This window comes from Suricata suricatta, chromosome 1 (genome assembly GCF_006229205.1).
Source record: "Suricata suricatta isolate VVHF042 chromosome 1, meerkat_22Aug2017_6uvM2_HiC, whole genome shotgun sequence".
NCBI lineage: Eukaryota > Metazoa > Chordata > Mammalia > Carnivora > Herpestidae > Suricata > Suricata suricatta.
This window is the reverse complement of record NC_043700.1, coordinates 188252275-188264665: the sequence shown is the minus strand read 5'-3', so window position 1 is coordinate 188264665 and position 12391 is coordinate 188252275. Positions and strand designations below refer to the sequence as shown.

At 53.0% G+C, this 12391-nt stretch overlaps 1 protein-coding gene and 1 long non-coding RNA gene across 5 annotated transcripts in view; one reads left to right on the top strand and one right to left on the bottom strand.

Annotated features, from left to right (window-relative positions):
• The window catches only part of LOC115299319, a 28131-nt gene extending 22297 nt beyond the window's left edge, over positions 1-5834 (top strand). The window contains exon 2 of the long non-coding RNA XR_003912127.1: positions 5401-5834. This is a non-coding gene — a long non-coding RNA (uncharacterized LOC115299319). The remainder of the gene's footprint in view (positions 1-5400) is intronic.
• The window catches only part of SLC2A9 (solute carrier family 2 member 9), a 236485-nt gene that overhangs the window by 3197 nt on the left and 220897 nt on the right, over positions 1-12391 (bottom strand). For all 4 annotated transcript variants that reach the window (XM_029948675.1, XM_029948667.1, XM_029948678.1 and 1 more), the window contains one exon: positions 9614-9741. In XM_029948675.1, the coding sequence (XP_029804535.1) occupies positions 9614-9741 (128 nt within the window). The remainder of the gene's footprint in view (positions 1-9613; positions 9742-12391) is intronic.

The window sequence follows — 12391 nt, the reverse complement described above, 5'->3', positions numbered from 1 at the left end:
CCCCCCCCCCCGACTCCTCAGTCTCAGCTTGTAAGATCCCTGCACCAGTTCTGTGAATCCCTGGTGCTGGGGTAGCTTCTAGCTTCTGGAACTTTCTAAGAATAAATTCCTGCTCAGAGCTGGGATACATTTGCCACTGACACATTTTGGAAAACACGAAAAACTCAAGATGCTTGAAAAATCGCACTCGGTGCCTGGTATGTGCCACATTGCATCTACTGCCAGGATTCACAGAACTCCTAACCCTGCACCTCAGAATGTGACTGTGGAGGGAAGGTCTTTAAAGAGGGGATCGAGCTACAACAAAGTTGGGTGATGGGCCCTGACCCAATCTGACAGGTGTCCTTAGAAGAGGAGATTGGGACACAGACACACACACAGAGGGATGACCATGTGAAGACACGGGGACAAGATGGCCGTCTACATGCTAAGGGGAGAGGCCTCAGAGGCCATCAACGTGGCCAAGACCTTTCTCTCAGACTTCCAGCTTCCAGAACTGTGAGAAAACAGGTGTCTGTTGTTTAAGCCCCTGTCTGGCTGTGGCAGCCGGGCAGACTAAGACAGCTTGCTGACTGTGGCTGAGATGGTCTCCAGAAGGGAGGTACAACAGGACTGGTTCTTTGTGGAGCCCGAAGCCGAGAGGAGCCCACACAGGAGGGTCGGGGGGGCGGGGGTGCGAACCTGAATGCGTAAGTCCTGCATTGGTCTAGTGTAGTCATCACGGCCAACAGCAGCCCCTCGGGCCCGGCCTCTGTCCTGGCAAGCTCCTGCCCTCATCGACTTCCTGTCCTGGGTCAGGGGGCCCACCTTTCACAGAGTCTAAATGTGGCCGGGGTCTCCATCAGGGTGACCGGCAAGGCCATTCACCTTGAGTCGATGCTCACACCTTCCACGTTTCCTGAATGGTCCCCAAAACCCAGAGAGCCGGGAGACGCCCTGGCTGCCAAGAGCTCTCTACTTCCAAACGAATTTGCCTTAAAAATACCCCCGGGCATAAGGAAAGTAATGGCAGATAAGAAAAGCAAAAGAACAAAACAAAAAAAATTGGTTCCAATTTTTATAAATACAAAAAGTTATATATATTTGGAAGACAGGAAAGTAACGATGTCATTAGCCCATTAACATGCCTGGTTTCACGGCTTTACAGTCTCCACAGTGAGCCTGAATCGTTTATAATTAGAATCCCCTCAAAACTTTACAGGAAGAAAGGAAGGAACAGGAGGAGGAGGAGGAGGGAAGGAAGGGAGAAGGGGGAGGAGAAGGGAGAAACAGAAGGAAAAGAAGGAGAGGAAGAGGAAGAGGAAGATGAACAGGTCTGTCAGTGACCGTCCCCGACAGAGAACTGGCCCTTGTGTTCTGCCCTCTTAGAGGGACCCACTCAGGGGTCCCCAAACCCCGGCCGAGTGAATGAACCCTATAGGGGCTGTGTTAGGACTCCTGAGAGAATGTACATAAAACATCAGGTTTGGGTCAAGAGAGCAGAAAGATGCGCAGTGAAATGTTGATCCTATGGGAATAATGTCATTAATTTGATGAATGACTGCAGTGCCCCAAGCGGCAAGGCAGGTGCAGATATGTCCTCAGCCTCCCTCCAGCCCTCCCCTGCCAGGTGCTGAGTTACCGGTACTGTGAGTCAGCTGACTTACTAATGATTCTTTTCCTTCCATTGCCCCTCCAGCTCCACCCCACCCCCAGGAGCAGGGCTGAGTTCACACAGCCCTGACTGACCCTCGTTGCTGACCTGTGGAATGTTCTTCTCTTGTTTGTATTTGTTTCTCCCCTTCTTATCCTCAGTGCTGCTCTCATTCCTCTGCCCTGCTGTGCCCTGCTCCCAGCTCTAGACAAACTCCTGCATGTTTGATGACTGTCCTTGAGTCCACCTGTCTTTTCTTCACCTCCATCCTCTTTCCATCAATCTGTATGTCTATTGTCTATCGATCTATCAATCTATATAAAAATTTTTTTAACATTTATTCATTTTTGAGAGCGAGAGACAGAGTGTGAGTGGTGGTGGGGGGGGGTCAGAGAGAGAAGGAGTGCAGAATCCAAGGCAGGCTCCAGGCTCTGAGCTGTCAGCACAGAGCCCAACGCGGGGCTCAAACTCACAAACCGCACGAGACATGACCTGAGCCAAAGTCATAAGCTTAACTGACTGAGTTAAGGTGCCCCTCAATCTATTTCTAACCTGTCTGTATCTTTGTCAAATCTGTCATGTCCTTATATGTGGGTTTATGTAAATTTACATCATTTACTTAAGTGGTATCTGGCTACAGCCTTCACTCTGCACTTCACCTCTCTCAGCACTTGGTTTAGGTCTGTATGTGCTGTGGGTGAAGACGTAGCTCACTGCTCCCCGCTGCAGTGGAAGTGTGACATGCTAATGCTGTGCTGACGCTTTCCCCGAGGACGCATCCAGGTCACTTCCAACTCCTCATCACCATGGACAGCGCCATAGTTGCGCTTCTTGGGCATCTATCCTCCGGACCTTTGCAAAACTTTCTTGGGATATGTCATTATGGGTGGAAATTGGGGCCACAGGGTATATGGATGCTTAATTTAATTGTTGATAACTGGCCCCACTGGGGCATAAGGGTGCCCATCCCATTATGTCTTCGCCAACATTTGGTATTCTGCAGATTCGTAATTTTGATAACTGGACAGATACCCATGTTTCTCCTTTGGTGAATTGCCCTTTCTCATTCTCTGCCCACCTCCCCAGTGGGACTCCTGCTCTACTGTTAGCTTGCAGGACTTCCTCAGTACTCCAGTCATCAAGCCCCTTGACCAAGCTCTTCCTCACAGGGATCACGTCCTTCTGTTTGTTATAACCAAATCCGTCCCTTTTCTCTGCATTGTTTGTGCTTTTAGAGGTCTTGTCGCTCCCTGACTGGGTCTCACAGATACCTTCCTACTTTGTCTTCTGTTTCATTTTTCGTTTTACTTTTCACATTTAGCTCTTGACTCCATCTGGGGTCATTTTATGCATCTTCTCTATTTTTCCCTGCCCTCTCTCTTTCCTTTTTTTTTTTTTTGAAGTTTGAAAGTTCCTGCTTACCCAAAGAGTTCAACAGGTCAAATAAAAATATTTAGAGATTACTGATCTATAAAATACTCTCTCTATGAATAGGAAGGAAAACAGGACTTGATATACTTTTAAAATGCTGCTGTGCTGAATTTCTGACTCTGAGGTCTGCATCACATGCACGGATGTCCTTCCTGGGGCCCAACTGCTGATGGGTGAGAACTACCAATTGGGATGGCCAAGAATGGGAAAGAGCTGCCCTGAGCTGTAAGGGGCAGGCTTAAAGAGGAAAGAAATTCTGTCCATCACATGGCCCTTCTCCTCTGAATAAAGTCTTCATGTCCCCTCCTGAGGATGCCAACAGCTTTGTTTAAAGGGTAGAGATCTTGCACCAATGTGAATGGAACTGGAGGGTATTATGATAAGTGAAAGAAGCCAGTCATAGAAAGACAGATATTATATGTTCTCACTTATATGTGAAAGTTGAGAAACTTAACAGAAGATTAGAAAAAAAATGTATAGTTACAAACAAAGAGGGAGGCAAACCATAAGAGACTTTTAAATACAGAGAACAAGCTGAGGGTTGATGGGGGTGGGGAGTTAGGGGGCAGGGAAAATGCACTGAGAAGGGCATTTGTTGGGATGAGCACTGGGTGTTTTATGTAAAGAGTAAATCACGGGGATCTACTCCTGGAGCCAAGAGCACACCGTACACACTGTATGTTAGCTAACTTGACAATAGATTATATTAAAATAAAAAAATATGGATTATTGGAGTAAAAGAAAAAAAAATAAGTTAATTGTAGAGATCTTTCTGGGACCCGTTCAGAGGGATCTGGGCCACAAGCACAACTTGGAAGGATGTGCTGCTCTCGGCTGACACTGGCTGTCACTGCAAGAGATGAAGAATGAGGGTGTGCGAGCCGCCCTGTCACCTGCTTAGCTGGCTGCCCAGCCAGGTGCTGCCTTGCAAGTGGTGCCCGCCCCCCTCGGTGACGTGGACGGACTCTCTTCCTGACCGGTCCCTCCCTTGCCCATCGTCCTGTCCCAAGTGTGAGCACCGCTGCTCTTGCAGATGATGGGGAATCCCAGCCACCAGGCCTCCCTGCCTACAATATGCCCCCTCCAGTCCAGCCTCCACGCAACCAGAAGGGTCTTCACAAAACACAAATCCAATAGCTCATTCCACTGCTACCTTAGTATCCTTCGCTGTTTCCTCAGCATCTACAGCAAGGGTCTCACGTAGGAAAACAGGAAAATACTGGTAATTCTACTCCCTCCCCCGCTGACTTGGAATCTCAATGAGGGGGTGACAGATTCCAGACATCGGCATTTATCTTAAACTCCCCCCATGTGAACCTCATGGGATTCTGGGACTAAGAACTGTCGTCCAGTGGATCAAGTGCAAATTCCCTAATGGAGCGTTCAAGGCCCGTAGGGTCTACCCAACCGTCACTGAATGAGTATCATATGCCTGACATAAAAGCCAGGCATGCAGGTAATATTTGTGGTTAGTGCCTGAATGAGTGTCCAGTGGGTCTCCTGGTCCTGGGCTCATCCATGCTTCTCCGTAATCTGCCAGGAGCCCTGCCGCCCCAGATCTGGCCCCATGTGGGATCTCATGTTAGTCATACCGCAAACCCACCGTCTATCACAAATCTGAGACCCGGAGGAGGGAAGGGATCCGGGGAGGGGCTGTTATGAGGGCTTGACCGAGGGTCACGGCTACAGGGTTCTTTGTGGCTTCACTGCAAGGCACCTCCAACCCCACCACCCCCACCACGCGAGTCAGGTCTGTGGCAGGTGAGTGGGAATTCCCGTGGCCAATGCCAGGTGAGTGCCAGGTGAGGGTAATACTTGTTACTGATGTGTGGCTGCCCCCCCCGCCCCCAGCAAAGGCAACTGTGCTGACCAAGGAAAAGGGGAATCTGTCCGTCAAGGCCAGAAGCAGCAGTGTGGCAAGGCTATGTCTACAGTTCTTCTTCTTTTATTTTTTAAAGTTTTTAAATGTTTATTTATTTTTGAGAGAGACAGAGACAGAGACAGAGTGCAAGCAGGGGAGAGCAGAGAGAGAGGGAGACACAGAATCCGAAGCAGGCCCCAGGTTCCGAGCTGTCAGCACAGAGTCTGATGTAGGGCTGGAACTCACGACCTCAAGATCATGACGTGAGCTGAAGTTGGACACTCAACCGACTGAGCCACCCAGATGTCCTGTACAGGTCTTATTCCAGACATGCAGCTCAGCATCTGAACTGGAGTCAAGTCCTCATTTATACCTGGACCCCAAAGTTTGAACTTGGCATGTAGGGTCTCTTGTGATTGGGGTCAAATCTTCCTGGTTGGTCCTTTTCCAGTAACACCTCTTCTACACTCCCCAGGACTCCCTGCTTCAGCTCCTTGGGACCACATGGGACTCAGAACACAGGATTCTGAGCCTCTGCTCATGTAGTGGGCTCTTCCTGGACCGCCCTTCTTCTCCACGACCATGGATCTCACTGCCACTCACGCTCCAAAGCTGAGCTCATGCCTCTCCTCTGAGATGCCTTCCCGGGCAGACTCCTGCCATCGAATGACCACCGCCTCGTGAGAGCCGCTACAAGTCTGTGCGCTGTGGTGCAAGCTCTGCTCTGCCCGGTGGGACCACCCCCTGGGTTAACATCTGCCTCCTCTCCCACAGCCGACAGCCACCCCAGCTTAGAGCCCCCAGGGGCCATGCTGGTCTTATCATCAGTGTGTCCCACACCTCACCAGTGCTGGGCATTGTTGTAGATACAAGGCAAAGGTTTGAGGAATGAATGAATGAATGAATGAATGAACATTTCTGAAATCTAAATGGCTTTGGGTGGGGTGACCCAGGAGGGGCTAGATGGGTTTAAGTTTGGACATTGGCCCGACTCTCTGGTAACACTGTGATCATACACACCTAGGGTATCATGTGCCCTCTGGTGACAGATGTCACCTCCCACTCAACTATCATTTGGTCACCGCCAGGCCTTGTGCCACACAGCTGGATACAACACAGCTTAGTGTCTGGCCTGGAGGCACTGGTCTCCTTGTTCTGGAAATAGACACAGAAGTTCCCACTCACAGACCCGCCATCTTGGCCAGTACAAGGGAATGATGGTGTCACCTCCTTCAGGGACCCTGGGACCCCTGTTTCCAAAGGACTCCAGGGGAAGGTGTGTCGACCACCTGCAGAGGTGTGGTGATGGCCCTGGCGTGTTCACTGGGGGCTCCCTTGCCTCCCTGTCACTCTTCAGTTCCTCCTTCACGCAGCGCCTGGTGCCTCACGCAGCCCATCAGCTTTTTTATGACCTTGCCTCACTGGCTCCGCGTGTTTCTGCAGACAGGGCTCTCTTCCTCGGCTCCCCCACACCACCTACCCATGTCCCTTGTGTGGCTGCAGACACTGCTGGGCAAGGGCAAGGGCAGGGGCAAGGGCAAGGTCAGATGGTCTCTCCGATGTCGGAGCCATGCATCTCCCCAGCTCTAGCCCCCAAATGCCAAGGCAGTGATAAGATCTGAGCCCAACACCTCTCGGGGAATGGATCTGAGACCTGCCTTCTGGTCTCTGGCCTCCCCAGCCACTCATCTTTCTGTGCAGCCCCCTGCACTCCTCTTTGCCTTGGCCCGAGCCCCAAAACCTTAGCTCGTACGGAGAGGTACCACAGCTCTCCTGTGACCCCTGTGCCCTGACACGTCTGAGAGGAGGCTGCTGGTCTGGATGTTCTAAGACAGGCATGCAGCCCGTGTCACTTCTCTGGGGGCCCTCAGCTCTGTGGGCAGGTGGCATCCTGCTCGAACCTGAGCCCTTAGCCTGGGCACTGGCCTCATTCCCTTGCTCCAGGCCGGGCTCTAAGCGGCCCTCGGGCTGACTTTCTCTGTGAAATGCGGCCAGGAGACCATCCTGAGAGCGTGAGGGATGCATTTTTAATCACAGGGACAGTTCAGCAGGCTCGGGGGCTCCCCTGGGTGCTTGCGGGAGGGGGTCCTCTAACCACTGGGGGGTCCTGGGCTTGTTTGCCCTCAGATACTCTAGCACATCAGGACAGGGTGACCCGGGATGAGCCGGGGCCCCAGAAGTTTCTCAGGCTCCCAGGGCCCCCACTGGAAGGGAGCCAGTTCGAGTGAACGTGATCCCCTAAATCTGTGGTCAAGGCTATCGGGACCTGGGCTATGGTGAATGGAGTTTGACACAATCAAAGCCGTGTGGGTACAGGAAGGGCACATGGGGGTGACATCCAGGGGTGGGACCATGTTCTTCCTCCCATTGGTACAGGGACTTCAAGTGTCCTGAACCTGCTAAGTCTGACTTTGCTCGTCAGAGAGTGGGCGACGGCTGTCATTACAGAAGGCCTTAGTGGACAGGGGAGGCCTGTCACATGCCTTCCCCGGCAGGGGCTGCTGCTGCGGAGGGAGAAGCCTGAGTCGGGAGGCTCTGGGGCAGAATCTCTAGCCCCCTCCCCCGCCCTTGTAGGATGGAATCACAGCTGTATAACCAAGGGCTCCTTTGTCCCCTTGTCTTCCAGGCGAGGAGGAGGGACCGGGCTCAAGTCCTGCGCTGTCATTTCCCAGGGCGTGCCCTTGGGGAATGGCCGCATCTCCCTGAGCTCCAGTCCGCTGGTCCTCATGAGGGAGACACAGGGCTTGACCTCCCGGCACCGATGGGTTGGCTAGGCCCGGGATGCGGCAAGCTCCCAGCAAACACCGGTGCTACTGAGGCACGTCTGTGCTGTGGCGGGAAAGTGAGGGGGCGTGTTTTGGGGGGTGTCTTTTACTGGCCCTCCAACCCCAAACTGCTCAGAAGACAGTGGCCTGCTTCCCAGACACAGAAAGCTGAGTGGTGGGCCAGGGGAAGGCTCTAGGATTTCTCCACTTACATTGCAGGGGTGGTGGGGGGATGCAAGTCGATAGAAAAGTGGCTTGGAGTTAACTTCCCACAACAATGAGTATTTTACTGACCCCTAGCTCTGCTGAACCAAACAGCAAAAAGCCATTTATGGTTCAAAGTCCATTGAAAAGACAACTTGTTATGTTTTGGCCTCGCCCTGCGAAGGTGCCCAAGGACTGGAGGACCTGGGGGCGGGCGGGCGGGCCTGGGAGGCCCCCAGACCACACACCCCTCAGAGGCAGGGGGCTTGCAGCTCAGAAGCAGTGGACGATGTTTTAAAAGTCCCACAGTGAGTCAGCCTCTCACTCTGAGACTGGAGAATGGCAGTCAGAGAACGCCCATCAGTGATGGTAATAATGCCACGGGACAGAGGGACCAGGCTGGGCGGTGACGGCAGGACCTCGGGCTGACAGCATCTGCCCCCTGAGCCTCAGCGGCTCTGCAGTGAAGTAGGAAGGACAGGAAACCCCAGCTCAGGGCTGCAGGAGCGCGTCATGAGCACGGAAAGAGCCGTGGGTGGGGGACCTGTGACCGTGGGTGTGAGAGTGACCGTCTGGCCCAGCCTGCTGATCTTGGACTCAGTCGGGCTCACAGCAGGGCTCTGGGGTGTGCTGGGCTTGGTCCTAAACAATTAATAGGCAAACTATTAACTGAAGGGAGGGGGTGAGGGTTGAAATGGCCCTGGGAAGGGATGGTGGTTCTTCCTCAGGGACATCCGACGGCTTCTCACCTTCACTGATGGTACCACTTTCGTCACGGGCAGCCGGGAGCCCTGGGGGCATTAGGCAGAGGAGCTTGACCCTCTCTGGTGTGCAGCTGGGCCCCCGGCTCTGTGCAGAACACCTGTGAAGTCCTCGTCTTCTGTGGTCCTGCCCCAGAGAACTCTGATCTCATTTCTTGTCTGCCATCTTCCTAGCTTGCTCTGTTCCCGCCACACTGGCCTGTTTGCTGTTCCTTACACAGGCCAAGCATGGACCTGCCTCAGGACTCTTGCACTTGCTGTTTCTCTGCCTGGACCTCTCCTTTCCTGGGCTACTTCACTTCACTCAGGTCTCTGCCTGTCACCTCCCTCGAGAGGCCTTCCCTGACTGTCGCGTCTAAAACAGCACATCTGCTTCTGCTGCTTCCCTTTGCAGCTCCAGGACCACAGAGCACAGGTTTCTGTGCCCACTCTGTCCCCATCGCCTGAAACAGTGCCTGGTGCAGAGCAGTGGCTCCATAAATACGTGCTGAACAAAAGAGCGAGTTGATGTACACAGAAAGAACTTGTATCCATTTCCTGATTAGCATTTTCCTGTCCGTCAGGGTCACCCTTGGGACAGTGGCCCCATCACTGATGACGACGAGGCTGTTAGACGTATGGCATGTTGCAGCGTGCACTGCCACCACTGCACGGACCTTGTCCAGCACGTGACATGCACGTCGCACAAATGCAGTTGGGGGTTCTAACCCAGGTTTCCCTGCAGACCCTCAGCGGCGGGAAGCCCCCTCCCTCGGAGGCTGCCTGCGCGTTTTGGGCCGCTCCTGGAAGGTGCCGGAAGGAGGAGGAGGACTAAAGGTTTGAGCCAAGGCACATTTCTGCCATCCTTCAGCCAACAGAGTGCTTTCCAGCTGTGACGGACCCCGCCTCTGCCCTGAAGGTCAGCCCTCAAGGGGCGAGTCACGGGCACCCCGGGGCTAGAGGCCCCTCGCGGTCATACCTGGACGAACGGGAAGAGGAGCCCCACGGCGAAGTTGGAGAGCCAGTTGACGGCGCCCGCGATGATGAAAGCGGCCGGCCGCTGGGGCTGCTGGAAGAACTCGCCGGTCAGGATGAACGGGATGCCCCCTGCGGTGGCAGAGCGAGGGCACAAGGTCAGTCACACCGTCGAGGTCGCGCTGCCCGCATCTATCCCCATATGGCAGCAGCCAGCCCTGCCTAGGTGAGGGACAGCTTCGGGAATGTGTGCAGGAGTCAGCCCAGAACACCTCAAAGGACACAAACCGCCTCAGTGACCCAGCGCATCCCAACGAGAGGGGACGGAGCCTCTTGGCTCTGCAAACAACCTCTGAATCAAGGCATAATCTGCCACAGCATGAGTACAATAGGTACCAATCTGATTTACAAAGCAAGTGACATTCACTGGCATATAGTGTCCGTCAGGTATTGGCCTCATATTGCCTGGGAGAGAAACCTGGAGCCCCTAGAGGTTACTTGACTTGCTCACGGTCACCCAGAGCCAGAACTCAGGCTTGGGCCTTGCCCTCCACAGGTCAGCACTTTCCTCCTACGAATCCGAATCCTTGCCTGATAGGTTGGATGCCCTCACTCAACTGGCGAGCCATTTCTCTTCCTGATCTCCCCTGTGACTGGATGTGTCGTGGATCCCAGTCCCAGAGTCAGCCCGGCAATGGAACATTACTCAGTAGAAACATCACTGGCATTGAGGGAGGGTAGTTCTTTATCGTGAGGACTATTACGTGCAATTGTAGGGTATCTGTCACCCCTCGTCTCCTGGATGCTCACAGCCCCCCAAAGGGCTTGCAACCATTTCCAAATGCCCTCAGGGTACCACACATAGCTGAGAATCTCCAGGGTCTGCACCCTACTCTTTCTGAACTCAGTGAGAGCCGGGTTTGGGCCCTGTGCCCAGACCCACGACCTGGGGCTCAACATGGCCACTGGGGTCCTGCTTGCAGCACCCCCTCCCCCACATGCAGTCCCCTCTCTGCCAATCAGATCTACACACTGGTGTTGTAAAGACAAGGTAGCTGAAGGGGAATGCCCAAGGGACCTTTGCCAGACTCTAGGAAGATACTTAAGGATTCCCTGATTTTGACCGTGGTGGAGCTGGCCCTACATTGGTGGATGAGAGGAACGATGTCCTGCCCCCTTGGGATTTGTTCCCTCATCCAGAAGAGGGAAAGATGACTTGTTTATCAAAAAAGGAGCCAATGAATGAATAAGTAATTACAACATATGCTAAACATGGAGGGAACTCACTCAGCAAATGGAGGGAGCCTGTATTTGTTGTGGTCAAGGAGGGCTCTCTGGAACGTGATGGCTGAGATGTGACTTGAATGAGGAGACACAGCTTGCTAAGGTGTGGGGAAGACCTCCAGGCAGAGAGATGGGAGGGCAGAGGCCCTGGAGGGTGAAAGGGAGTGGGTCAAGATCTAGAGCAGAGGCCACTCTGTTGAAGGCGGGGAGCAAAGAACCGCATTAAGCGGGAAAGGCAAGCAGGGCCAATTAGACAGCCTCTTGTAGATCAAGGAGAGAAAGAAAAGCAGTGCGGGGGTTTGAGTAGGGGCTGATGCAGCCCACCTGCATTTTGTAGAGATCACAGCTGTCTAGAGAGAGGGGACTGGGGAGTGGACAAATGGCAGGAGGCTGCTGGGCAGTGCAGGAGGGAGGCCATGGTTGTCCAGAGGACTTGCATGGTGCCAGTGGGAATGGAGGGAAGGGGCAGAATTCAGAGACTCCACCCCATGGAGGCAAAGCTTTCAGTGTGAGCATTACAAACAACCATACACCGATCAAGTTCAACCATGAAACCCAAGGTCACAGAGCCAGAACACAAGCCTGTCTCTCCAGAGTGTTCACTGTTACCATTCCTCTATTCTGCCAGCAAGCTTTGGACTTCAGCACATCAAAGTGGCTCAGAATGGACCAGCCCCCCATCCCTCATTAGACTATGAGCCCTTCATGGCAGACAGTGTCCCCATTTGCCTGACATTGTGGGCAGAGAGTAGATAATGTGATCGATATTTACGTATTTGTATCAGACACTCAAAATTTGATTTTGAAGAGATCTGATATATTGCTTACAGTAGACGTTCCGTATCTTAAAGCTATCTATCAAAACGTGTGAGAACAACGGTTACACTTTGAAATGTGCTAAACCAGCCTTTAGGGCTCAGCAAGCAGAATATCGCCTCCTTGAACGTCTGCGTCGCACACCCCGTTGTTCCCACAGATAACGCCCCTGTGAGCCTGCAGCACATCCTCGGCGGCCAGGTGACAGCTATTATGAAGCCTGAACAGGGTTGAGGGCTGGTGTTTCACCTACCCTGACTTCCCTAGGTGTGTTCTGGAGGCACTCGTGGATAGCTCGATTAACATTCCTTTTATTATTATTATAATTATTTTTAATGTTTTTAATTTATTTTTGAGAGGCAGAGAGAGACAATGCAAGCATGGGAGGGTCAGAGAGAGAGAGGGAGATACAGAATCCAAAGCAGGCTCCAGGCTCTGAGCTGTCAGCACAGAGCCCAACACAGGGCTCCCACCCACAAACTGTGGGATCATGACCTGAGCCTAAGCTGGACACTTAACCAACTGAGCCACCCAGGCGCCCCTCGATTAACATTCTTGATGTTGCTACATCAGCTTACCGAGAGCAGGGAGTGTTGATACACCTGCTTACCTGCATGTCGCTTTGTTTCTTCAGGGGTGAACCACAACTTGTTTATTGGTGGTGGCCCTTGCTCCTCGCATA